The 27,643-nt window shown below is 43.6% G+C and overlaps 1 protein-coding gene across 1 annotated transcript in view; it reads left to right on the top strand.

Moving 5' to 3' along the window:
• The window catches only part of cadps2 (Ca++-dependent secretion activator 2), a 404,172-nt gene that overhangs the window by 347,129 nt on the left and 29,400 nt on the right, over positions 1 to 27,643 (top strand). Inside the window, exons 19-25 of the mRNA XM_084453028.1 lie at positions 12,322 to 12,463; positions 21,032 to 21,187; positions 22,233 to 22,380; positions 23,844 to 23,858; positions 25,752 to 25,826; positions 26,277 to 26,360; positions 26,499 to 26,531. Of these exons, the coding sequence (XP_084309154.1) occupies positions 12,322 to 12,463; positions 21,032 to 21,187; positions 22,233 to 22,380; positions 23,844 to 23,858; positions 25,752 to 25,826; positions 26,277 to 26,360; positions 26,499 to 26,531 (653 nt within the window). The remainder of the gene's footprint in view (positions 1 to 12,321; positions 12,464 to 21,031; positions 21,188 to 22,232; positions 22,381 to 23,843; positions 23,859 to 25,751; positions 25,827 to 26,276; positions 26,361 to 26,498; positions 26,532 to 27,643) is intronic.

The raw sequence follows: 27,643 nt of genomic DNA on the forward strand, positions 1-27,643 counted from the left end.
TATAAGGGGGTAGTCAGGGTGTTTTATTAGGGGGTAGTCAGGGTGTTTTATTAGTCAGGGTGTTTTATTAGGGGGTAGTCAGGGTGTTTTATTCGGGGGTAGTCAGGGTGTTTTATTAGGGGGTAGTCAGGGTGTTTTATTAGGGGGTAGTCAGGGTGTTTTATTAGGGGGTAGTCAGGGTGTTTTATTAGGGGGTAGTCAGGATGTTTTATAAGGGGGTAGTCAGGGTGTTTTATTAGGGGGTAGTCAGGGTGTTTTATAAGGGGGTAGTCAGGGTGTTTTATTAGGGGGTAGTCAGGATGTTTTATTAGGGGGTAGTCAGGGTGTTTTATTAGGGGGTAGTCAGGGTGTTTTATTAGTCAGGGTGTTTTATTAGGGGGTAGTCAGGGTGTTTTATTAGGGGGTAGTCAGTGTGTTTTATTAGGGGGTAGTCAGGATGTTTTATAAGGGGGTAGTCAGGGTGTTTTATTAGGGGGTAGTCAGGATGTTTAATTAGTCAGGGTGTTTTATTAGGGGGTAGTCAGGGTGTTTTATTCGGGGGTAGTCAGGGTGTTTTATTAGGGGGTAGTCAGGGTGTTTTATTAGGGGGTAGTCAGGGTGTTTTATTAGGGGGTAGTCAGGATGTTTTATAAGGGGGTAGTCAGGGTGTTTTATTAGGGGGTAGTCAGGATGTTTTATTAGGGGGTAGTCAGGGTGTTTTATTAGTTAGGGTGTTTTATTAGGGGGTAGTCAGGGTGTTTTATTAGGGGGTAGTCAGGGTGTTTTATTAGGGGGTAGTCAGGGTGTTTTATTAGGGGGTAGTCAGGGTGTTTTATTAGGGGGTAGTCAGGGTGTTTTATTAGGGGGTAGTCAGGGTGTTTTATTAGGGGGTAGTCAGGATGTTTTATAAGGGGGTAGTCAGGGTGTTTTATTAGGGGGTAGTCAGGATGTTTTATTAGGGGGTAGTCAGGGTGTTTTATTAGTTAGGGTGTTTTATTAGGGGGTAGTCAGGGTGTTTTATTAGGGGGTAGTCAGGGTGTTTTATTAGGGGGTAGTCAGGGTGTTTTATTAGGGGGTAGTCAGGATGTTTTATTAGGGGGTAGTCAGGGTGTTTTATTAGGGGGTAGTCAGGGTGTTTTATTAGGGGGTAGTCAGGGTGTTTTATTAGGGGGTAGTCAGGATGTTTAATTAGTCAGGGTGTTTTATTAGGGGGTAGTCAGGGTGTTTTATTAGTCCGGATGTTTTATTAGGGGGTAGTCAGGGTGTTTTATTAGTCAGGGTGTTTTATTAGGGGGTAGTCAGGATGTTTTATTAGGGGGTAGTCAGGGTGTTTTATTAGGGGGTAGTCAGGGTGTTTTATTAGGGGGTAGTCAGGGTGTTTTATTAGGGGGTAGTCAGGGTGTTTTATTAGGGGGTAGTCAGGGTGTTTTATTAGGGGGTAGTCAGGGTGTTTTATTAGGGGGTAGTCAGGGTGTTTTATTAGGGGGTAGTCAGGATGTTTTATTAGGGGGTAGTCAGGGTGTTTTATTAGTCAGGGTGTTTTATTAGGGGGTAGTCAGGATGTTTTATAAGGGGGTAGTCAGGGTGTTTTATTAGGGGGTAGTCAGGATGTTTTATTAGGGGGTAGTCAGGGTGTTTTATTAGTCCGGATGTTTTATTAGGGGGTAGTCAGGGTGTTTTATTAGTTAGGGTGTTTTATTAGGGGGTAGTCAGGGTGTTTTATTAGGGGGTAGTCAGGATGTTTTATAAGGGGGTAGTCAGGGTGTTTTATTAGGGGGTAGTCAGGATGTTTTATTAGGGGGTAGTCAGGGTGTTTTATTAGGGGGTAGTCAGGGTGTTTTATTAGGGGGTAGTCAGGGTGTTTTATTAGGGGGTAGTCAGGATGTTTTATAAGGGGGTAGTCAGGGTGTTTTATTAGGGGGTAGTCAGGATGTTTTATTAGGGGGTAGTCAGGGTGTTTTATAAGGGGGTAGTCAGGGTGTTTTATTAGGGGGTAGTCAGGGTGTTTTATTATGGGGTAGTCAGGGTGTTTTATTAGGGGGTAGTCAGGGTGTTTTATTAGGGGGTAGTCAGGGTGTTTTATTAGGGGGTAGTCAGGATGTTTTATTAGGGGGTAGTCAGGGTGTTTTATTAGTCAGGGTGTTTTATTAGGGGGTAGTCAGGATGTTTTATAAGGGGGTAGTCAGGGTGTTTTATTAGGGGTTAGTCAGGATGTTTTATTAGGGGGTAGTCAGGGTGTTTTATTAGGGGGTAGTCAGGGTGTTTTATTAGGGGGTAGTCAGGGTGTTTTATTAGGGGGTAGTCAGGGTGTTTTATTAGGGGGTAGTCAGGGTGTTTTATTAGGGGGTAGTCAGGGTGTTTTATTAGGGGGTAGTCAGGGTGTTTTATTCGGGGGTAGTCAGGGTGTTTTATTAGGGGGTAGTCAGGTAGTTTTATTAGGGGGTAGTCAGGATGTTTTATTCGGGGGTAGTCAGGGTGTTTTATTAGGGGGTAGTCAGGGTGTTTTATTAGGGGGTAGTCAGGGTGTTTTATTAGGGGGTAGTCAGGGTGTTTTATTAGGGGGTAGTCAGGGTGTTTTATTAGGGGGTAGTCAGGGTGTTTTATTAGTCAGGGTGTTTTATTAGGGGGTAGTCAGGATGTTTTATTAGGGGGTAGTCAGGATGTTTTATAAGGGGGTAGTCAGGGTGTTTTATTAGGGGGTAGTCAGGGTGTTTTATTAGGGGGTAGTCAGGATGTTTTATTAGGGGGTAGTCAGGGTGTTTTATTAGGGGGTAGAAAGGATGTTTTATTAGGGGGTAGTCAGGATGTTTTATTAGGGGGTAGTCAGGATGTTTTATTAGGGGGTAGTCAGGGTGTTTTATTAGGGGGTAGTCAGGATGTTTTATTAGGGGGTAGTCAGGGTGTTTTATTAGGGGGTAGTCAGGGTGTTTTATTCGGGGGTAGTCAGGGTGTTTTATTAGGGGGTAGTCAGGGTGTTTTATTAGGGGGTAGTCAGGGTGTTTTATTAGGGGGTAGTCAGGATGTTTTATTAGGGGGTAGTCAGGGTGTTTTATTAGGGGGTAGTCAGGGTGTTTTATTAGGGGGTAGTCAGGGTGTTTTATTAGGGGGTAGTCAGGGTGTTTTATTAGGGGGTAGTCAGGATGTTTTATTAGGGGGTAGTCAGGGTGTTTTATTAGGGGGTAGTCAGGGTGTTTTATTAGGGGGTAGTCAGGATGTTTTATGAGGGGGGAGTCAGGATGTTTTATAAGGGGGTAGTCAGGGTGTTTTATTAGGGGGTAGTCAGGGTGTTTTATTCGGGGGTAGTCAGGGTGTTTTATTCGGGGGTAGTCAGGGTGTTTTATTAGGGGGTAGTCAGGGTGTTTTATTAGGGGGTAGTCAGGATGTTTTATTAGGGGGTAGTCAGGGTGTTTTATTAGGGGGTAGTCAGGGTGTTTTATTAGTCAGGGTGTTTTATTAGGGGGTAGTCAGGGTGTTTTATTAGTCAGGGTGTTTTATTAGGGGGTAGTCAGGATGTTTTATTAGGGGGTAGTCAGGGTGTTTTATTAGTCAGGGTGTTTTATTAGGGGGTAGTCAGGGTGTTTTATTTGGGGGTAGTCAGGGTGTTTTATTAGGGGGTAGTCAGGGTGTTTTATTAGGGGGTAGTCAGGGTGTTTTATTAGGGGGTAGTCAGGGTGTTTTATTAGGGGGTAGTCAGGGTGTTTTATTATGGGGTAGTCAGGGTGTTTTATTAGGGGGTAGTCAGGGTGTTTTATAAGGGGGTAGTCAGGGTGTTTTATTAGGGGGTAGTCAGGGTGTTTTATTCGGGGGTAGTCAGGATGTTTTATTAGGGGGTAGTCAGGGTGTTTTATTAGGGGGTAGTCAGGATGTTTTATTAGGGGGTAGTCAGGGTGTTTTATTAGGGGGTAGTCAGGGTGTTTTATTAGTCAGGGTGTTTTATTAGTCAGGGTGTTTTATTAGGGGGTAGTCAGGGTGTTTTATTTGGGGGTAGTCAGGGTGTTTTATTAGGGGGTAGTCAGGGTGTTTTATTAGGGGGTAGTCAGGGTGTTTTATTAGGGGGTAGTCAGGGTGTTTTATTAGGGGGTAGTCAGGATGTTTTATTAGGGGGTAGTCAGGGTGTTTTATTAGGGGGTAGTCAGGATGTTTTATTAGGGGGTAGTCAGGGTGTTTTATTAGGGGGTAGTCAGTGTGTTTTATTAGGGGGTAGTCAGGGTGTTTTATTAGGGGGTAGTCAGGGTGTTTTATTAGTCAGGGTGTTTTATTAGGGGGTAGTCAGGGTGTTTTATTAGGGGGTAGTCAGGGTGTTTTATTAGTCAGGATGTTTTATTAGGGGGTAGTCAGGGTGTTTTATTAGGGGGTAGTCAGGGTGTTTTATTAGGGGGTAGTCCGGATGTTTTATTAGGGGGTAGTCAGGGTGTTTTATTAGTCAGGGTGTTTTATTAGGGGGTAGTCAGGGTGTTTTATTAGGGGGTAGTCAGGGTGTTTTATAAGGGGGTAGTCAGGGTGTTTTATTAGGGGGTAGTCAGGGTGTTTTATTAGGGGGTAGTCAGGGTGTTTTATTAGGGGGTAGTCAGGGTGTTTTATTAGGGGGTAGTCAGGATGTTTTATAAGGGGGTAGTCAGGGTGTTTTATTAGGGGGTAGTCAGGGTGTTTTATTAGGGGGTAGTCAGGGTGTTTTATTAGGGGGTAGTCAGGGTGTTTTATTAGGGGGTAGTCAGGATGTTTTATTAGGGGGTAGTCAGGATGTTTTATTAGGGGGTAGTCAGGGTGTTTTATTAGTCCGGATGTTTTATTAGGGGGTAGTCAGGGTGTTTTATTAGGGGGTAGTCAGGGTGTTTTATTAGGGGGTAGTCAGGGTGTTTTATTAGTCAGGATGTTTTATTAAGGGGTAGTCAGGATGTTTTATTAGGGGGTAGTCAGGGTGTTTTATTCGGGGGTAGTCAGGATGTTTTATTAGGGGGTAGTCAGGGTGTTTTATTAGGGGGTAGTCAGGATGTTTTATTCGGGGGTAGTCAGGATGTTTTATTAGGGGGTAGTCAGGGTGTTTTATTAGGGGGTAGTCAGGGTGTTTTATTAGGGGGTAGTCAGGATGTTTTATAAGCGGGTAGTCAGGGTGTTTTATTAGGGGGTAGTCAGGATGTTTTATTAGGGGGTAGTCAGGGTGTTTTATTAGTCCGGATGTTTTATTAGGGGGTAGTCAGGGTGTTTTATTAGGGGGTAGTCAGGGTGTTTTATTAGGGGGTAGTCAGGGTGTTTTATTAGGGGGTAGTCAGGGTGTTTTATTAGGGGGTAGTCAGGGTGTTTTATTAGGGGGTAGTCAGGATGTTTTATTAGGGGGTAGTCAGGGTGTTTTATTAGTCAGGGTGTTTTATTAGGGGGTAGTCAGGGTGTTTTATTAGGGGGTAGTCAGGGTGTTTTATTAGGGGGTAGTCAGGGTGTTTTATTAGGGGGTAGTCAGGGTGTTTTATTAGGGGGTATTCAGGGTGTTTTATTAGGGGGTAGTCAGGGTGTTTTATTAGGGGGTAGTCAGGGTGTTTTATTCGGGTGTAGTCAGGATGTTTTATTAGGGGGTAGTCAGGGTGTTTTATTAGTCAGGGTGTTTTATTAGGGGGTAGTCAGGGTGTTTTATTAGGGGGTAGTCAGGGTGTTTTATTAGGGGGTAGTCAGGATGTTTTATAAGGGGGTAGTCAGGATGTTTTATTAGGGGGTAGTCAGGGTGTTTTATTATGGGGTAGTCAGGGTGTTTTATTAGGGGGTAGTCAGGGTGTTTTATTAGGGGGTAGTCAGGATGTTTTATTAGGGGGTAGTCAGGGTGTTTTATTAGGGGGTAGTCAGGGTGTTTTATTCGGGGGTAGTCAGGATGTTTTATAAGGGGGTAGTCAGGGTGTTTTATTAGGGGTTAGTCAGGGTGTTTTATTCGGGGGTAGTCAGGGTGTTTTATTAGGGGGTAGTCAGGGTGTTTTATTCGGGGGTAGTCAGGGTGTTTTATTAGGGGGTAGTCAGGATGTTTTATTAGGGGGTAGTCAGGGTGTTTTATTAGGGGGTAGTCAGGATGTTTTATTAGGGGGTAGTCAGGATGTTTTATAAGGGGGTAGTCAGGGTGTTTTATTAGGGGGTAGTCAGGGTGTTTTATTAGGGGGTAGTCAGGGTGTTTTATTAGGGGGTAGTCAGGGTGTTTTATTAGGGGGTAGTCAGGGTGTTTTATTAGTCAGGGTGTTTTATTAGGGGGTAGTCAGGATGTTTTATTAGGGGGTAGTCAGGATGTTTTATTAGGGGGTAGTCAGGGTGTTTTATTAGGGGGTAGTCAGGGTGTTTTATTAGGGGGTAGTCAGGGTGTTTTATTAGGGGGTAGTCAGGGTGTTTTATTAGGGGGTAGTCAGGGTGTTTTATTAGGGGGTAGTCAGGATGTTTTATTAGGGGGTAGTCAGGGTGTTTTATTAGGGGGTAGTCAGGATGTTTTATTAGGGGGTAGTCAGGATGTTTTATTAGGGGGTAGTCAGGGTGTTTTATTAGGGGGTAGTCAGGATGTTTTATTAGGGGGTAGTCAGGATGTTTTATTAGGGGGTAGTCAGGGTGTTTTATTAGGGGGTAGTCAGGATGTTTTATTAGTCAGGATGTTTTATTAGGGGGTAGTCAGGATGTTTTATTAGGGGGTAGTCAGGGTGTTTTATTAGGGGGTAGTCAGGATGTTTTATTAGGGGGTAGTCAGGGTGTTTTATTAGGGGGTAGTCAGGATGTTTTATTAGTCAGGATGTTTTATTAGGGGGTAGTCAGGATGTTTTATTAGGGGGTAGTCAGGGTGTTTTATTAGGGGGTAGTCAGGATGTTTTATTAGTCAGGGTGTTTTATTAGGGGGTAGTCAGGGTGTTTTATTAGGGGGTAGTCAGGATGTTTTATTAGGGGGTAGTCAGGGTGTTTTATTAGGGGGTAGTCAGGGTGTTTTATTAGTCAGGGTGTTTTATTAGGGGGTAGTCAGGGTGTTTTATTTGGGGGTAGTCAGGGTGTTTTATTAGGGGGTAGTCAGGGTGTTTTATTAGGGGGTAGTCAGGGTGTTTTATTAGGGGGTAGTCAGGGTGTTTTATTAGGGGGTAGTCAGGATGTTTTATTAGGGGGTAGTCAGGGTGTTTTATTAGGGGGTAGTCAGGATGTTTTATTAGGGGGTAGTCAGGGTGTTTTATTAGGGGGTAGTCAGGGTGTTTTATTAGGGGGTAGTCAGGGTGTTTTATTAGGGGGTAGTCAGGGTGTTTTATTAGGGGGTAGTCAGGATGTTTTATTAGGGGGTAGTCAGGGTGTTTTATTAGGGGGTAGTCAGGGTGTTTTATTAGGGGGTAGTCAGGGTGTTTTATTAGGGGGTAGTCAGGGTGTTTTATTAGGGGGTAGTCAGGATGTTTTATTAGGGGGTAGTCAGGGTGTTTTATTAGGGGGTAGTCAGGGTGTTTTATTAGGGGGTAGTCAGGGTGTTTTATTAGGGGGTAGTCAGGATGTTTTATTAGGGGGTAGTCAGGGTGTTTTATTAGTCAGGATGTTTTATTAGGGGGTAGTCAGGGTGTTTTATTAGGGGGTAGTCAGGGTGTTTTATTAAGGGGTAGTCCGGATGTTTTATTAGGGGGTAGTCAGGGTGTTTTATTAGGGGGTAGTCAGGGTGTTTTATTAGGGGGTAGTCAGGGTGTTTTATTATGGGGTAGTCAGGGTGTTTTATTAGGGGGTAGTCAGGGTGTTTTATAAGGGGGTAGTCAGGGTGTTTTATTAGGGGGTAGTCAGGGTGTTTTATTAGGGGGTAGTCAGGGTGTTTTATTAGGGGGTAGTCAGGATGTTTTATAAGGGGGTAGTCAGGGTGTTTTATTAGGGGGTAGTCAGGATGTTTTATTAGGGGGTAGTCAGGATGTTTTATTAGGGGGTAGTCAGGATGTTTTATTAGGGGGTAGTCAGGATGTTTTATTAGGGGGTAGTCAGGATGTTTTATTAGGGGGTAGTCAGGGTGTTTTATTAGGGGGTAGTCAGGGTGTTTTATTAGGGGGTAGTCAGGGTGTTTTATTAGGGGGTAGTCAGGATGTTTTATTAGGGGGTAGTCAGGGTGTTTTATTAGTCAGGGTGTTTTATTAGGGGGTAGTCAGGATGTTTTATAAGGGGGTAGTCAGGGTGTTTTATTAGGGGGTAGTCAGGGTGTTTTATTCGGGGGTAGTCAGGGTGTTTTATTAGGGGGTAGTCAGGATGTTTTATTAGGGGGTAGTCAGGGTGTTTTATTAGGGGGTAGTCAGGGTGTTTTATTAGTTAGGGTGTTTTATTAGGGGGTAGTCAGGATGTTTTATTAGGGGGTAGTCAGGGTGTTTTATTAGGGGGTAGTCAGGATGTTTTATTAGGGGGTAGTCAGGGTGTTTTATTAGGGGGTAGTCAGGGTGTTTTATTAGGGGGTAGTCAGGGTGTTTTATTAGGGGGTAGTCAGGGTGTTTTATTAGGGGGTAGTCAGGGTGTTTTATTAGTCAGGGTGTTTTATTAGGGGGTAGTCAGGATGTTTTATTAGGGGGTAGTCAGGGTGTTTTATTAGGGGGTAGTCAGGGTGTTTTATTAGTCAGGGTGTTTTATTAGTCAGGGTGTTTTATTAGGGGGTAGTCAGGGTGTTTTATTTGGGGGTAGTCAGGGTGTTTTATTAGGGGGTAGTCAGGGTGTTTTATTAGGGGGTAGTCAGGGTGTTTTATTAGGGGGTAGTCAGGGTGTTTTATTAGGGGGTAGTCAGGGTGTTTTATTAGGGGGTAGTCAGGGTGTTTTATTAGGGGGTAGTCAGGGTGTTTTATTAGGGGGTAGTCAGGATGTTTTATTAGGGGGTAGTCAGGGTGTTTTATTAGGGGGTAGTCAGGATGTTTTATTAGGGGGTAGTCAGGGTGTTTTATTAGTCAGGGTGTTTTATTAGGGGGTAGTCAGGATGTTTTATAAGGGGGTAGTCAGGGTGTTTTATTAGGGGGTAGTCAGGGTGTTTTATTAGGGGGTAGTCAGGATGTTTTATTAGGGGGTAGTCAGGGTGTTTTATTAGTCAGGGTGTTTTATTTGGGGGTAGTCAGGGTGTTTTATTAGGGGGTAGTCAGGGTGTTTTATTAGTCAGGGTGTTTTATTAGGGGGTAGTCAGGGTGTTTTATTAGGGGGTAGTCAGGGTGTTTTATTAGGGGGTAGTCAGGGTGTTTTATTAGGGGGTAGTCAGGATGTTTTATAAGGGGGTAGTCAGGGTGTTTTATTAGGGGGTAGTCAGGGTGTTTTATTCGGGGGTAGTCAGGGTGTTTTATTAGGGGGTAGTCAGGATGTTTTATTAGGGGGTAGTCAGGGTGTTTTATTAGGGGGTAGTCAGGGTGTTTTATTAGGGGGTAGTCAGGGTGTTTTATTAGTTAGGGTGTTTTATTAGGGGGTAGTCAGGGTGTTTTATTAGGGGGTAGTCAGGGTGTTTTATTAGGGGGTAGTCAGGATGTTTTATTAGGGGGTAGTCAGGGTGTTTTATTAGGGGGTAGTCAGGATGTTTTATTAGGGGGTAGTCAGGGTGTTTTATTAGGGGGTAGTCAGGGTGTTTTATTAGGGGGTAGTCAGGGTGTTTTATTAGGGGGTAGTCAGGGTGTTTTATTAGGGGGTAGTCAGGGTGTTTTATTAGTCAGGGTGTTTTATTAGGGGGTAGTCAGGATGTTTTATTAGGGGGTAGTCAGGGTGTTTTATTAGGGGGTAGTCAGGATGTTTTATTAGGGGGTAGTCAGGGTGTTTTATTAGGGGGTAGTCAGGGTGTTTTATTAGGGGGTAGTCAGGGTGTTTTATTAGTCAGGGTGTTTTATTAGGGGGTAGTCAGGGTGTTTTATTAGTCAGGGTGTTTTATTAGGGGGTAGTCAGGATGTTTTATTAGGGGGTAGTCAGGGTGTTTTATTAGGGGGTAGTCAGGATGTTTTATTAGGGGGTAGTCAGGGTGTTTTATTAGGGGGTAGTCAGGATGTTTTATTAGGGGGTAGTCAGGGTGTTTTATTAGGGGGTAGTCAGGGTGTTTTATTAGGGGGTAGTCAGGGTGTTTTATTAGTCAGGGTGTTTTATTAGGGGGTAGTCAGGATGTTTTATTAGGGGGTAGTCAGGGTGTTTTATTAGGGGGTAGTCAGGGTGTTTTATTAGTCAGGGTGTTTTATTAGTCAGGGTGTTTTATTAGGGGGTAGTCAGGGTGTTTTATTAGGGGGTAGTCAGGGTGTTTTATTAGGGGGTAGTCAGGGTGTTTTATTTGGGGGTAGTCAGGGTGTTTTATTAGGGGGTAGTCAGGGTGTTTTATTAGGGGGTAGTCAGGGTGTTTTATTAGGGGGTAGTCAGGGTGTTTTATTAGGGGGTAGTCAGGGTGTTTTATTAGGGGGTAGTCAGGGTGTTTTATTAGGGGGTAGTCAGGGTGTTTTATTAGGGGGTAGTCAGGATGTTTTATTAGGGGGTAGTCAGGGTGTTTTATTAGGGGGTAGTCAGGGTGTTTTATTAGGGGGTAGTCAGGGTGTTTTATTAGTCAGGATGTTTTATTAGGGGGTAGTCAGGGTGTTTTATTAGGGGGTAGTCAGGATGTTTTATTAGGGGGTAGTCAGGGTGTTTTATTAGGGGGTAGTCAGGGTGTTTTATTAGGGGGTAGTCAGGGTTTTTTATTAGTCAGGGTGTTTTATTAGGGGGTAGTCAGGGTGTTTTATTAGGGGGTAGTCAGGGTGTTTTATTAGGGGGTAGTCAGGGTGTTTTATTAGGGGGTAGTCAGGGTGTTTTATTAGTCAGGGTGTTTTATTAGGGGGTAGTCAGGGTGTTTTATTAGTCAGGGTGTTTTATTAGGGGGTAGTCAGGGTGTTTTATTAGGGGGTAGTCAGGGTGTTTTATTAGGGGGTAGTCAGGGTGTTTTATTAGTCAGGGTGTTTTATTAGGGGGTAGTCAGGGTGTTTTATTAGGGGGTAGTCAGGGTGTTTTATTAGGGGGTAGTCAGGGTGTTTTATTAGGGGGTAGTCAGGGTGTTTTATTAGGGGGTAGTCAGGGTGTTTTATTAGTCAGGGTGTTTTATTAGGGGGTAGTCAGGGTGTTTTATTAGGGGGTAGTCAGGGTGTTGTATTAGGGGGTAGTCAGGGTGTTTTATTAGGGGGTAGTCAGGGTGTTTTATTAGGGGGTAGTCAGGGTGTTTTATTAGGGGGTAGTCAGGATGTTTTATTAGTCAGGGTGTTTTATTAGGGGGTAGTCAGGATGATTTAAATGCTCACTTCAGCGTCTCCATGTGCTGCGTGAAGGGAGCCAGATCCCCATGAGGGGAAAAGGCTAGTGTTAATCATGAGAAACAGACCGGGGGGACTCAACACTAATGAAGCCCAGAGAGACACGCAGTACTCTCTCTCTCTCTCTCTCTCTCTCTCTCCAACAATCTGTGTCTTTAGTGTTCTCTCATCCTTCAGCCCTTTATGTCCTGTTTCCTCTCCCTGACTCTGTCCTGTTTGTGTGTCCACCCTCCCTACCTGTCCTCCCCGTCCTGACTCTGTCCTGTTTGTGTGTCCACCCTCCCTACCTGTCCTCCCCGTCCTGACTCTGTCCTGTTTGTGTGTGTCCACCCTCCCTACCTGTCCTCCCCGTCCTGACTCTGTCCTGTTTGTTTGTGTCCACCCTCCCTACCTGTCCTCCCCGTCCTGACTCTGTCCTGTTTGTGTGTGTCCACCCTCCCTACCTGTCCTCCCCGTCCTGACTCTGTCCTGTTTGTGTGTGTCCACCCTCCCTACCTGTCTTCCCCGTCCTGACTCTGTCCTGTTTGTGTGTGTCCACCCTCCCTACCTGTCCTCCCCGTCCTGAAGCACCCTCACATCACTGATGAGGAACACACACAGGCAGCCTGTCGTCACTCGAGAGCTCCATTTACCACTAAGATGCCACCTGGTGTATCTTTATATCTCTCATCCCTCCCATCTCTTCACCTGGTGTATCTTTATATCTCTCATCCCTCCCATCTCTTCACCTGGTGTATCTTTATATCTCTCATCCCTCCCATCTCTTCACCTGGTGTATCTTTATATCTCTCATCCCTCCCATCTCTTCACCTGGTGTATCTTTATATCTCTCATCCCTCCCATCTCTTCATCTGTGCCACAGCATGTTGTAATGTTCAGCCCCTTCACCTCTGAACTTCTCCTTTTAAGTAGTGGATCGGTCTTTCTTCTGTCCTACATGGTCAGATCCTTCATTGCTCTGCATGCTACTTGTTCGCCACCTTCCAACAGAAATGAATAACGGTTCAAAAGAACCGTAGATGAACCTTGAACACATGTTGGGTCTAAGCCGTCTGTCTCCCTGTCACCCCCCCACTAGCTTACCTTTGCCCTGTCACCCCCCCACTAGCTTACCTGTGCAACGGAATGTTCCACAAGCACCTGCAGGACCTGTTCATCCCGCTGGTGGTGCGCTACATCGACCTGATGGAGTCCTCCATCGCCCAGTCTATCCACCGGGGGTTCGAGCACGAGACCTGGCAGCCAGTCAAGTAAGGCCACCACCTCTCGCTTCTAACTCAACCCACTGATTGGTTTACCTCACACTATAAACACACACATTCACCTTCACAAGGGCAGCACACATATGCACACCAGTCTTGTGTTATCCTTGGGATGTCATTGAGGGGTTGTGGTATGTATTGTTAATGTGTGACTACAATGGAAGCTGTGTGAGCAGCTTGTTCCCTACAACCACGTACAGTACAGTGTCCAGACAGTAAAGACAGTACAGTGTCCAGACAGTAAAGACAGTACAGTGTCCAGACAGTAAAGACAGTACAGTGTGTCCAGACAGTAAAGACAGTACAGTGTCCAGACAGTAAAGACAGTATAGTGTCCAGACAGTAAAGACAGTACAGAGTGTCCAGACAGTAAAGACGGTACAGAGTGTCCAGACAGTAAAGACAGTACAGTGTCCAGACAGTAAAGACAGTACAGTGTCCAGACAGTAAAGACAGTACAGTGTCCAGACAGTAAAGACAGTACAGAGTGTCCAGACAGTAAAGACAGTACAGAGTGTCCAGACAGTAAAGACAGTACAGACAAACGCTCAAAGCCAGTTGATGCTTCGTGAGAGCTGCACAACACGTCTTACACAAAGACATGACATGAATCAGACACGTTCTGCGTGTTTGTGCCTCGGCGGATACGAGGCTGAAACACTCACCCTGGCCTACACTTCCTGGCATCTCTATGGTAACTAGGGGAGAGCAGAACGTGTTTCCAATTTGTGCAACAGACTTCTAAGAAGCTTTCATACAGTCAGACTCTGCGACAGTCTATGACGGCAACCTCATACATTTCAGGAGGTGGGAGACAAGATGCTAAGCAATAACTAGACAATATTGCAGGGCTGACTGCCATGATGACATACAATGATACAGAGGATGCATAGTGTATAAGAACAGACTCTTTGACAGAGGACAGATATCTACCGGAGGATCCACAATGAAAATGGATGCACAATGTACAGTGTATGAGTACACAGAGATATTCAGGATATATATATATATATTAGGGCTGTTAAACGATTAAAATAATAAATCTAATTAATTACATGATCTGTAATCAATAATTAATTAATTAATCATGATTAATTGCAAATTGATCCTATATCCATTGTTTGCTGGCAAAAGCCCCCAAATGAAGATATCTCAATAGACCTTTCCGACCTGTCAATCACGCAGAGAATAATAACCAATAAGGTTGCTTGATTACTTAAGACCTCTGATGTCCAACAAATAAAGCTTGTTGTGTTCATAGATTGGACATTAGTTTGAAGAAAATGGTTCTAAGAAAACCAGCATGTTTACAGCAGTGCTGAAACAAAAAACGATGAAGCTAGTAACGTTAGGTGCTTGATGTACAGTAGCTAATTAGCCCATAGCTAGTAGTTAACAGATCATTCTCACAGGCTTATTTTCAGAGAATGGATGCCACTAACTTACTCACCCTGCTTTACATGTGCAGTCAGACTCCACGATTTTGTCCTGATTAATTTCAATCAGAAGTTTGTGAGGTGTTTGTGCCTTCCGCATAGATCACCAACGCTAAGCCTCAACTCGTATGTTGTCACTGCTCTGTCCGAAATCCAAATCTCATGGATATATCCTTGTTTAAAATACTTCAGACCTTTGCTACTGGGGCTGACAGCTGTTAACATGTTTAGCATTGAGATGATGTTAGGCTAAAACGCGTGCTTTTTTTTACCAACAAACTTCTGCCATAACCACGCCCCCGCGAGTTTTCATTGGACAACCCTAATCCTAACCCTATCCCTAACCCTAAACCTAAACCTAACCCTAACCCTAACCAATGAAAACTCGCGGGGGCGTGGTTATGGCAGAAGTTGGTTGGTAAAAAAAATCACGCGGCTAAAACTGCTTCGATGGGATGCAAACGACCACGCTCTTATTGACTGTCCCATCTGGGAGTTTTTTAAAAGTAAACTTTTCATTTAGAGGGCAAAGCAAAGTGATTATCCGCCTCCTTGAGTTTGTTTGAAGGAAAATATGCTTTTGCATGACATACAACATAGCCTACGGGGTCATTGAGGTCCAAATTAAGTTTATCGCTTTAGTAATGTTAAATCAGGCAATGACGCAGCAACTGTGCCACCTACAGCGACGAAATCAACGAATGCGATTAATTGCGTACATTTTTATTAACGCGTTGTTAATGTTTGCATATTTAATTAATCTAGTGAACATGTTAAATTGACAGCCTTAATATATATATATATATATATATTGCACTGTAGATGTAAACTACAAGTTGCATGTTTACATCAGTAACAATCAAAACAGAATGAATGAATTTTCTAAAGAATGTTATTAAAGCATCTCTCTCAGACACTCACACACACACACACATGCGCGCAAACACACACACACACACACACACACACACACACACACACACACACACACACACACACTGTACTCAAAACATCGTTGTTTAGTTTTGGTGTAAACTTCTTTCTGACAGGACAATAACCAACAACCTACCGAGCGTACCTCTGTCCAAAGTCCCCGACCTGCCCCTCACCCTCCCACAGATGCCCCGCTTCTCTGGCCCGGCCTGGATGAGGCCGTTGGGGGACAGCACGTGTGTATGGGTGGGCGCAAGGCCTTGTGGGTGGCTGTAGCATGGACCGCTCATGGTGTTCGCATGTTTGTCACCTCGTCAACAAGTCTAAACTAAAGACATGTACGGAGTCTAAACTAAAGACACGTACGGAGTCTAAACTAAAGACACGTACGGAGTCTAAACTAAAGACACGTACGGAGTCTAAACTAAAGACATGTACGGAGTCTAAACTAAAGACACGTACGGAGTCTAAACTAAAGACACGTACGGAGTCTAAACTAAAGACACGTACGGAGTCTAAACTAAAGACATGTACGGGGTCTAAACTAAAGACACGTACGGAGTCTAAACTAAAGACACGTACGGAGTCTAAACTAAAGACACGTACGGAGTCTAAACTAAAGACACGTACGGAGTCTAAACTAAAGACACGTACGGAGTCTAAACTAAAGACATGTACAGAGTCTAAACTAAAGACACGTACGGAGTCTAAACTAAAGACATGTACAGAGTCTAAACTAAAGACACGTACGGAGTCTAAACTAAAGACATGTACGGAGTCTAAACTAAAGACACGTACGGAGTCTAAACTAAAGACATGTACAGAGTCTAAACTAAAGACATGTACGGAGTCTAAACTAAAGACACGTACGGAGTCTAAACTAAAGACACGTACGGAGTCTAAACTAAAGACACGTACGGAGTCTAAACTAAAGACATGTACGGAGTCTAAACTAAAGACATGTACGGAGTCTAAACTAAAGACATGTACAGAGTCTAAACTAAAGACGTACGGAGTCTAAACTAAAGACATGTACAGAGTCTAAACTAAAGACACGTACGGAGTCTAAACTAAAGACACGTACGGAGTCTAAACTAAAGACATGTACAGAGTCTAAACTAAAGACATGTACAGAGTCTAAACTAAAGACACGTACGGAGTCTAAACTAAAGACATGTACAGAGTCTAAACTAAAGACATGTACGGAGTCTAAACTATTCTTCATTTACTAACATGTACTAACAATGCTGGATACAGAGCAAAATATCATGAGAGAGAGGGATATACAGAGAGAGAGAGAGATATACAGAGAGAGAGAGAGATATACAGAGAGAGAGAGAGAGGGATGTACAGAGAGAGAGAGGGATATACAGAGAGAGAGAGAGATATACAGAGAGAGAGAGAGAGGGATGTACAGAGAGAGAGAGGGATATACAGAGAGAGAGAGAGGGATATACAGAGAGAGGGATATACAGTGAGAGAGGGATATACAGAGAGAGAGAGAGGGATATACAGAGAGAGAGAGGGATATATACAGAGAGAGAGAGAGGGATATACAGAGAGAGAGAGAGGGATATACAGAGAGAGGGATATACAGTGAGAGAGGGATATACAGAGAGAGAGAGAGGGATATACAGAGAGAGAGAGAGATATACAGAGAGAGAGAGAGAGATATACAGAGAGAGAGAGAGGGATATACAGAGAGAGAGAGAGGGATATACAGAGAGAGAGAGATATACAGAGAGAGAGAGGGATATACAGAGAGAGAGAGGGATATACAGAGAGAGAGAGGGATATACAGAGAGAGAGAGGGATATACAGAGAGAGAGAGAGATATACAGAGAGAGAGAGGGATATACAGAGAGAGAGAGAGATATACAGAGAGAGAGAGAGGGATATACAGAGAGAGAGAGAGGGATATACAGAGAGAGAGAGAGGGATATACAGAGAGAGAGAGAGATATACAGAGAGAGAGAGATATATACAGAGAGAGAGAGGGATATACAGAGAGAGAGAGGGATATACAGAGAGAGAGAGAGAGAGAGGGATAAACAGAGAGAGAGATATACAGAGAGAGAGAGAGGGATATACAGAGAGAGAGAGGGATATACAGAGAGAGAGAGGGATATACAGAGAGAGAGAGATATATACAGAGAGAGAGAGAGGGATATACAGAGAGAGAGAGAGAGGGATATACAGAGAGAGAGAGGGATATACAGAGAGAGAGAGAGGGATATACAGAGAGAGAGAGAGGGATATACAGAGAGAGAGAGAGAGGGATATACAGAGAGAGAGAGAGATATACAGAGAGAGAGAGAGGGATATACAGAGAGAGAGAGAGAGAGATATACAGAGAGAGAGAGATATACAGAGAGAGAGAGAGATATACAGAGAGAGAGAGAGAGATATACAGAGAGAGAGAGAGGGATATACAGAGAGAGAGAGGGATATACAGAGAGAGAGAGGGATATACAGAGAGAGAGAGAGGGATATACAGAGAGAGAGAGGGATATACAGAGAGAGGGATATACAGAGAGAGAGAGAGATATACAGAGAGAGGGATATACAGAGAGAGAGAGGGATATACAGAGAGAGAGAGAGGGATATACAGAGAGAGAGAGAGAGAGAGATATACAGAGAGAGAGAGAGGGATATACAGAGAGAGAGAGAGGGATATACAGAGAGAGAGAGGGATATACAGAGAGAGAGAGAGGGATATACAGAGAGAGAGAGGGATATACAGAGAGAGAGATATACAGAGAGAGAGAGAGGGATATACAGAGAGAGAGAGGGATATACAGAGAGAGAGAGGGATATACAGAGAGAGAGAGAGGGATATACAGAGAGAGAGAGAGGGATATACAGAGAGAGAGAGGGATATACAGAGAGAGAGAGGGATATACAGAGAGAGAGAGAGGGATATACAGAGAGAGAGAGGGATATACAGAGAGAGAGAGGGATATACAGAGAGAGGGAGGGATATACAGAGAGAGAGAGAGAGATATACAGAGAGAGAGAGAGAGGGATATACAGAGAGAGAGAGAGAGATATACATAGAGAGAGAGAGAGAGATATACAGAGAGAGAGAGAGAGATATACAGAGAGAGAGAGAGGGATATACAGAGAGAGAGAGGGATATACAGAGAGAGAGAGAGGGATATACAGAGAGAGAGTAGCAGCTCTCTCTTGCAATGGTAGTGGTCATTATGGACTCATCAACACATTGTTAGTACATGTTAGTAAATGAGGAATAGTTGCAAGTAGTAGTAAACAAATAGTGTGTTCATGATCTATTAACTATGTGTGAGGCATCATTAAATCAATTAACAAACATTTAAAAAGGCATTACTAACTCATTACTGTCTGTGAACCATCTTTCAACTATTTATAAGGGATAGTTGTAAATTATTAACAGGCGTTTAACACATCATTACTAACTCATTAACTAACAATCTGTGAATGATGTATTAAGTATTTATAAGGGAGAGTTATTCTAAAGTGTTACCCACATATTTGGAAGGCGGCTCAATCCCAGGGCAGGCTGTTTACATATCTTCTTCTTGAGTTGAGTTTCGTATTGTACAGTACATTTCTTCCCAGCATGCCTCTCTCTGTTGTGACCCAGTGTGTCTCTGTTGTGACCCAGCGTGTCTCTGTTGTGACCCAGCGTGTCTCTGTTGTGACCCAGCGTGTCTCTGTTGTGACCCAGCGTGTCTCTGACCCAGCGTGTCTCTGTTGTGACCCAGCGTGTCTCTGACCCAGCGTGTCTCTGTTGTGACCCAGCATGTCTCTGTTGTGACCCAGCGTGTCTCTGTTGTGACCCAGCGTGTCTCTGTTGTGACCCAGCATGTCTCTGTTGTGACCCAGCGTGTCTCTGACCCAGCGTGTCTCTGTTGTGACCCAGCGTGTCTCTGTTGTGACCCAGCGTGTCTCTGTTGTGACCCAGAGTGTCTCTGTTGTGACCCAGCGTGTCTCTGTTGTGAATGTTTGTTGTGGTGCTTCCTTCATAGGACCTATAGCAGGTCAATACAACAGAACTGGAGAAAAATCCACCTTTTAGTTCATACCTCACTTTCCACTAGTTTTCATGGGAAAATATATGAATCAAAGCTAATCTAGTTTAAGGACAATGCTCGTTTTTGACAACCTGGACCTTATTTACGACATATTATAAGACGTTTGACTCACCGAGATCACTTTGGTGTTATTCGGAGGCCTGTAGAAGAAATTTAAAATCCAGCGCGAGCCAGTATATCCATGTAATGGCGGTGGTCGGGGCACCGAGAATGCAGCTTCTAAAAATCTATTTTCTGCTGCGAAACGGTTGTTTTCATCAATCTGTCTTGATGAATCGCTAGTTGTGCTTAGATAGAGCATAGGCCTGTTGTGGTTTTTCACATGCCTCTGTAATATGATCTTTAGAAACGTCTTTAGACACGAAATAGCTTCCTCACTTGCTCCAGCACGCACGCGCACAGTGTGCTGGAGCAACGATTGCACGCATGCGCACAGCGAGCTGGAGCAAGTGAGGAAGCTATTTAGTTTCGAAAGACGTGAGTTGGTGTTTTTGTTGTTTTTGTTCAAAGAGCTTTGAATATTGGAACGTCATCCTTTTTATTTTATTTCAGCCTGCAAGGAATTAATTTACCCAATATTTTGTGATATATACAGTATATTGCATATGAATATACGTTTAAAAAGCGAGTGAGAGTGTTTATCCTTACAGTATAACTGTATTGACATAGTTTTGAACAGTCGGTGACTCCCTCCACCTCAGACCTCTGACTCACAGATCCCTCATCCTCTCTCACCACGTCCACTTCCTTCTTGTTAGTTTGTATTCGTGTGCTAGTTTCATGGTTGCTTTTATGAAAGGTTTATAGAGAAAGGTAGAGCTGCATTCATTTATTTATCATGTTTAATGCACATATATGGTCACGTTTAATTCAGTTAGTGTAGGGAAATGGATACTCTGAGAGTGCTGAAAGCCTTGGAGTCGACTCTGTAGTGAATATCAGAAAGGGGCACCTCTGACGTGAGGTCACAGCCCAAACTGTAGCAGTCTGGTGGAGTGGTCTGTTCTGAGGAGGGCGCTCTGAATGCCCCCCCCACCTCCCTCACACCCGGGCTCATGAGACAAGAAAAAAACGAGAAAAACCTTGGCACATTGTTAGCACAGACGGGCGTGTGGGATCCCCCGTCCCCCTGGGAGACGAGCTCCTAATTAGAGATGGGGGGTTTAATTGCACCACAGATGACTTCGCCCAAACCATTTATTCCCACGCACCACTTGTGAAGGTAAGTCTTTTAAAGGCACAGAGAGGGAGGGAGGGTGCTGTTTTAACCTCACCCCTCCCCAGCTCTCCCTGCTTCCCCTCTCTCTCCGGCGCTGTACACTTGGATGCTGCTGGCGCCGGCGGTTGCCATGTAACCTGGGCCAGACACCGGGGAGAAGGTGCTGCTGGAGGCCCGTCTGTCTGTCTGTCTGTCTGTCTGTCTGTCTGCCCGTCTGTCTGTCTGTCTGTCTGTCTGCCCGTCTGTCTGTCTGTCTGCCCGTCTGTCTGTCTGTCTGTCTGTCTGTCTGTCTGCCCGTCTGTCTGTCTGTCTGTCTGTCTGTCTGTCTGTCTGCCCGTCTGTCTGTCTGTCTGTCTGTCTGCCCGTCTGTCTGTCTGTCTGTCTGTCTGTCTGTCTGTCTGTCTGTCTGCCCGTCTGTCTGTCTGTCTGTCTGTCTGTCTGTCTGTCTGTCTGTCTGTCTGTCTGTGCTCAATCTCCTACAGCCTCTCAGAACTCCACTCGCGGGTGTGTGTGTGTGTGTGTGTGTGTGTGTGTGGGTTTACTGTGGTACCCCAACAGTAACATACTTAAACAGGATTTAAAATTACCTTAGTATGACTTTGAGAGAAAGTCATGAACTCTTAGCCAATGTCAAGTGTTGCACTACTTTACAACTTCATGGCAAATGCATTCTATCTGACTTTAAGGAGGTGTGAATGTAGTTCTGGAAGGTAGTCTCAGTAATTGGGTTAAGAGAGCCTCTATGTCCGGCCTGCCTAATGGTTGATTTGTGTCCGTTATGATGTCTGCATGAAAGTTTGTTTCTGTATTATATGACGCTACAGTGCTTCAGTGCCATGTTGTGGAATATGTGGTTGTTGTCCTCTGATTCACATAACATTTTTACCTCTAGCAAAGGCTCAGCGACCTCTGAGGACTTGTTCTGGAAGCTGGACGCTCTCCAGATGTTTGTTGTGGACCTCCACTGGCCTGAGGTCGAGTTCGCCAACCACCTGGAGCAGAGGCTGAAGCTCATGGCCAGCGACATGATGGAGGCCTGCGTCAAGAGGTCAGCGAGGACCACCTGCCCTCCACTTTACATTATACAGCTTCCACTTTCTATGCAGCAGTGAATACAGGGTAGCCCTAACATGACCCTACTAATTAACCCTACCCCCCCCCCCCCTTCAACATGGGGCTCATTCCTAATTAACTCCCAGAAACCTGTATCGTTTTCCCACCTCTACATCCATCACTGTCCATGAACCATTTGAGGGATGCAGCACTTTACTAGCAGGATGTTTTTGGCTGTACATACAGTAGTTTGCAAAGGAAGTGAATTGTGTTCACGTCTGAACAGTGTTTCCTCCTCTGTGAACAGTGTTTCCTCTCACAATCACGTCTGTGAACAGTTTCCTCTCACAATCACGTCTGTGAACAGTTTCCTCTCACAATCACCTCTGTGAACCGTGTTTCCTCTCACAATCACATCTGTGAACAGTGTTTCCTCTCACAATCACCTCTGTGAACAGTTTCCTCTCACAATCACCTCTGTGAACAGTGTTTCCTCTGAACAGTGTTTCCTCTCACAATCACCTCTGTGAACAGTGTTTCCTCTCACAATCACATCTGTGAACAGTGTTTCCTCTCACAATCACCTCTGTGAACAGTGTTTCCTCTGAACAGTGTTTCCTCTCACAATCACCTCTGTGAACAGTGTTTCCTCTGAACAGTGTTTCCTCTCACAATCACATCTGTGAACAGTGTTTCCTCTCACAATCACATCTGTGAACAGTGTTTCCTCTCACAATCACATCTGTGAACAGTGTTTCCTCTCTCACATCTCTGAACAGTGTTTCCTCTCACAATCACATCTGTGAACAGTGTTTCCTCTCACAATCACCTCAGTGAACAGTGTTTCCTCTCACAATCACATCTGTGAACAGTGTTTCCTCTCACAATCACACTCTGTGAACCGTGTTTCCTCTCACAATCACAGCATAATAGTGACCATGTTACGATTGAGAGATGGTTGAGAACAAGATGTGTTGGTTTTATCTGATACTGTATCCATCCTGTTTACTTATATGAACTACAAAAACATTTATCCTCAGAACAAAAGCTGCTTTTGATGCCAAGATGCAGAAGGCCAACAAGTCGACAGATTTCCGGGTGTCGCTGACGGTGTGTACCATGTTCAACGTGCTCATGGATGCCAAGAAGCAGTGCTCCAAGCTGTGTGTGCTGGACTCCGGTCAGGAGGTAGGACAGTCCAGCCACCCCGCCATGATGTCACTTAGTGCACCTGTAGACGGAGCGTTTAAATGGGCTGTTTGGGGACAGCACACCAAGGTTCACAAGGTTCTTACTGGGGGAAATGGATGGCCCCCATATTTTTCTACTTTGCTTTTTTAAAAACCCTAATCTTTCTCCTTTTTTTAACCAGTGTATTAAGTGTCTGCACTATTCAGTCTCTCAGTATCAGAAACACATAACTGATGTTTCCTTGTCTCTGAAACAAATCAACTATGGTAGTGTACAGAAAAAACCCTCAGTTGCAATTGGCCGATTAACACTATCATATCATAACAAATACGTCCAGCCAAGCTGTCATTGAGAGGACTGATCTATCTACTGTGTCTAGCTACTTGACTATCTACTGTGTCTAGCTACTTGACTATCTACTGTGTCTAGTTAGCTATATTAATTTACTTAGACGTACAGACAGACGTACGGACTGTATTTGTGCTTGGTTGCTAAGGGGTGTTGTCATGAAACTAGCAATGGTTAGCTGATGGTCTAGCTAACGTTAATGCCAGCTGTGTCAAACTTGGCTGCTCGTAACAAGCAGCTCATAGACTATACCATGAGCTGCTGTGCATGATTTAACTTTCCAAATTGTTTTGGGGTCAGTGACATTAGGGTATCGATAACTAGACACGACACATGTCAGTATTGTCTTGCATGAGAGATATTTAGGGCTCTAGAGTCGAAAGCTGTGTTCTTAGCGCTATAGTGCCATGAGCTCTAGGCTTTTTTGCAGTTGAAAAAAGTTTAACTTTTTGGGCTAGAGCGCAGGCTGTAAAAGGCTGTTCTGATGACAACAATGACAGCGAACATTATATTAGCACTAGCTAACATTAGCTAGCTATCTTAACTTGCTAGTTAGTCTGCAGTCTGCAAAAATACGACACTTGTTGCTAACGTAGCTGTAAAACATCGGTAGCCTAGCCAGCTCTAAATTCTAGCTTTAGTGTGCTTTAAGAAGCTGCATGCTTGGCGCTGTTCAGCTACATACAGCTTGTCAGTGGACACACACCCTAAGCTCTCTCTGCTAGAAAAAGGTGCTATGTGGACACACACCCTTAAGCAGTTTTAGAATGTTTATAGTTCTAGAATGGCTCTGTTCTAAAACGTTACTATTGCAGATCCATCATCATGTGATGAGAGAAGGTAATTTAAAAACAGATATTCCATTCTAAAACTGCTTCAAACTATCTTGGCTGTTGTATGTGACCCCCAGCTTAAGAGATTTTTATTTATTTATTGAATTCAGTTGAAATGTTGATTTTTACCTACTTTTGTTTTCCTTCCTCCTTTTTTGTCCCTGTTCCTGTTTTGTTCCTGTGTTCCTGTGTATTTTCTGTGTGTTTTCTGTGTGTTTTCTGTGTGTTTCCTGTGTATTTCCTGTGTATTTCCTGTTTGCGTCATTGTTTGAATCCAAGAGTGACAAACAATGGGTAAGTGCCTCAGCATGTCCTCACCTAATTATTTATGTTTTAGTGCCAACCATGTTATTCTCAAAAACGAATACATATTTTTATTTTGCAAAGAGTAAAGCATAAAAATGTGTGCATCCTAATTTCAAAGCACCAGCTTTTGTCCTTACTTTAACAGTAATCTGTGGATCCTTCTTTATTCTTAACCTCTACAATCATTTTGTGTTGATAAATGACTGTCTAAAATACTTTGAGATATTATCAACATGAAAGTCAAACATTGCAACTTTGTGAGGAGTGGCTTGGTGACTTGTTTACCCTAAAGCTTGGGTTGCCATTCCTTCTCCACGCTTTCAGGATAGGAAAGTAATAACAACCCTTTAAGGTGACTTTGATCTTTTTGGTTAGTCTGGCACAATTTGTCTTTTCTGACTTGTCTCAAGGGGACTTTCATTTGAACCCAATCCATGGCAGTCAGTGCCAGAGAGCTGGCTTCTAGCCAACACAAAAGAGATCCTGGCATTTTTGACGTTCTCCCCGTCTGCCACTGTTTCATCATATCTGTCCTTCAGACATAGAGGAAGAACAGGACATAAGAACGTCTTGTGATGTAGTTCAATAGCTAAAGCATAAAGATGTGGAGACCTCTTGTGATTTTGCTCTGGATAAGTTGGTCTGCCCCAAAATCCATTCTTAGACTTAGATTCTTCTTCTTAGATTCTTAGTTGATGGAAATCTCCTTTCGCCATGTATAAAATTCAGATTGGGGTCATCTCTCTGTATAGCCATTTTATCTAAGGTAGAGTTACATATGTATGAAAAATAGTAATTTGTTGTTGACTGATGTTGTCCTCATTTGAATGGGGATGTGTTGGGGCCTTGGAAGAAGAAGACTGAAAGTGGCTCTTAGGGGCTCACATCCAGATAAATGTTTTTTAAAGGGAATAATTGTTCTTTTGAGTTTTTTTTACACAAATGGCAAAGACCACAAAATTTAATCTAAAGTAATGTGTAGAGGGGACCTCTCAATACGGCCTCCTTCTCCAATATAAGAAGCAAAAGACAGCAATGTTAATTGAGGAAAATAAAAAAATGTCCTCAAGATTTGCTTGAAAAATTCTTTGTGAAAAGAAACTGCCATTTTTGCGGAGCAGGAGAGGGAAAAAAAGCGGTGAAAAGAAAAAGAGAACTGCGAGCGCTGACCTCCCTGGACCCCCAGTTTGTCACCGATCTGCAGGCTTTGTTGATTGAAATGTTTAATTTGGTTCTTTAGACGCGCCTGAAAGGGCATTGTCACCAAGAGATGAACTCCCTGCTGCCGAAGGTGCCATTCAGCACCGCAGATAGAAGCTCTCTCTACCTCTCTCTCTCTCTCTCTCTCTCTCTCTCTCTCTCTCTCTCTCGCTCTCTGCTTTTCTATCTCTCTCCTTTTGGGTGTGCTGTGTTTTTTCAAGGGAAAGAAGTGCCGTGAATATGGGGGTTATGAGACATGAAATGGCGGATTAATTGAATCTGGTGTGAGCCTTTGGTCCGCGCAGCTGGACCGGTGCTTTAGTGGAATACAAGGCTGCTCTAATTGTGGGGAAGCACAAAAAGTATCCTTCAAATTCCATCGCCTTCCAACACGAGCGGGAATGCCATTCAGCCACATAATGGCCCTATTAGCTGCTTAACTCAGCGCAGTTACATGGGAAGATTTCTCTCGCCTGAACGCTCGGGGAACGGGAGCATAAAGACAGACGGTGTGTGTGTGTGTGGGGAGGGGCTTGATGTTCAGACTGGGTGTATGGTTTTAGCCTTGCCTTTCACTCAGAGGGTGTGTGTCATGCTTTAACTTTCAGCCCCCTCCTCCTACAGCAGGTCTCTAAACTGTGTTCCCTCCTACCCCCCCCCCCTCCCCACACACACCTTCAGCAGCAGTACCATTCCAAAATCGATGTCCTGATCGATGACTCCTTTAAAGAAATGATTTCCTCTCTGGTCTCCAAGGTAAGACACCGTGCATACCTGTAAGTCAAAGCCTTTGAAATAGTTCACCTTTCACAGCTGCACATTGAACCACAGATGCATTGTCTCTTCGTTTTATTTGTTATAAATTAAGTAGCCATGAGGCTATCATATAATAATTATTCCTTTGCTCCGGAGAACCTCTTTCCATCAGAATTCATTCACACTGGTGTTTTTGTTTTTTTAGATACGATTTTGTGAAAAGCTAAATTACTCATGTAAAAATGTAAGAAAATATAGTCTTCTCTATATTGAGCATGATACAATGAGTACGGGCCTTCTTGTGGTCTTTAAATATGATTGTAAACATTCTGAAATTAATTTGCAGGAAAATAAATTGATGAGAAAGACATAGAGTATCAGAACATACTGTATACTGTAACCGAACCCACTCTTACAAATGGACAGCTCTGACTTCCTGTCCACTGGCAGTTTGCCGCAGTTTTAGACGGTGTTCTGGCCAAGCTGTCCAGATATGACGAGGGCACATTCTTTTCTTCAATCTACTCTTTCACGGTAAGTAACTACATTTTGGTTCCCCACAGAACAAAGCTGAGACATTCCATTCTCAGCTAAGAAAAGCATTGTGTCATTTGTGGAAACCAGATCTGCTTAGTTCAACTTTTGTGTATCTTTCTTTTTTTTCACTCAAAGGTTAAAGCAGCTGCCAAATACGTGGATGTGCCTGTGAGTATAATCTGTCTTCAATTTCTTTATTTACTCATATTTGTCGTGAGCTAGTTTGTTTTCATATCCCGCCATATTTTCTAAACAAAAAAAGAAACACCACTACAATTTGGAATGGACTGGGTGCCGAGTTAGGTCAATGTTAAACATGGTTTTTATCTTATTCTCTCTCTTTCTCTCTCTCTTTCTCCCTCTCTCTCTCTCTCTCTCTCTCTCTCTCTCTCTATATATATATATATATATACACACACATACATAGATAGATAGATAGATAGATAGATAGATAGATGTGTGTGTATGTATATATGTTTATATATATATATATGTGTGTGTGTGTGTGTGTAATATATGCATTTTATATACTGTAATATCTACCATTTTGCAGCAAATCAACCTTGTGTCAAGTGCTCTGAAGTTCAGATATCAAGGCCAGTTACTGGCACTGTTGGCTGGGAAATTGTTTTGCAATTTGCCGAGGTGTTGATGGTGGGCAGTTACTCACGCACACTGCCGAGAGACACTGTTGAGGGACAAAGACGAGGCGGGTGGGAAGCTCTGAATCATCTAACAGACGTGGCGGATAGCACAAACTCAGAATCATCCGCCACAAAGATTGCAAATACCACAGCAAGGAACAAGTCTAATTATCCCAGAACATCTGCAACAGGACATTCATCTTGTGGTCTGTCAACAATTTCTTTATTGTTTTGGAGGTGTGTTTGAGATCGTTGTCCTGTTGGAAGGTCCGTCTGCGGCCAACGTGTAGCTGGAACATGTATGAAATACTGTGTGGGACAAGGTTTTTGGACAAAATGTCTGGTACATGCTGGTATTCATGGTTCAATGTATTTGAACAAGGGCCACAGGGACAACCCAAAGATTTACCACCATGTTTCACAGTAGATCCACCACCATGTTTCACAGTAGATCCACCATGTTTCACAGTAGATCCACCATGTTTCACAGTAGATCCACCATGTTTCACAGCTAAATTTGTATTTAATCTGACCACTAAACATGGTTCCAATTGTAGTTGAGATGTTATGTGATTCACTTAAATATCCTATTATGGACTACAGGGATAGCTAACACATTATGGTACCATGTAGGCA

The sequence above is a fragment of the Borostomias antarcticus genome (genome assembly GCF_949987555.1).
Source record: "Borostomias antarcticus genome assembly, chromosome: 18".
Lineage (NCBI taxonomy): Eukaryota > Metazoa > Chordata > Actinopteri > Stomiiformes > Stomiidae > Borostomias > Borostomias antarcticus.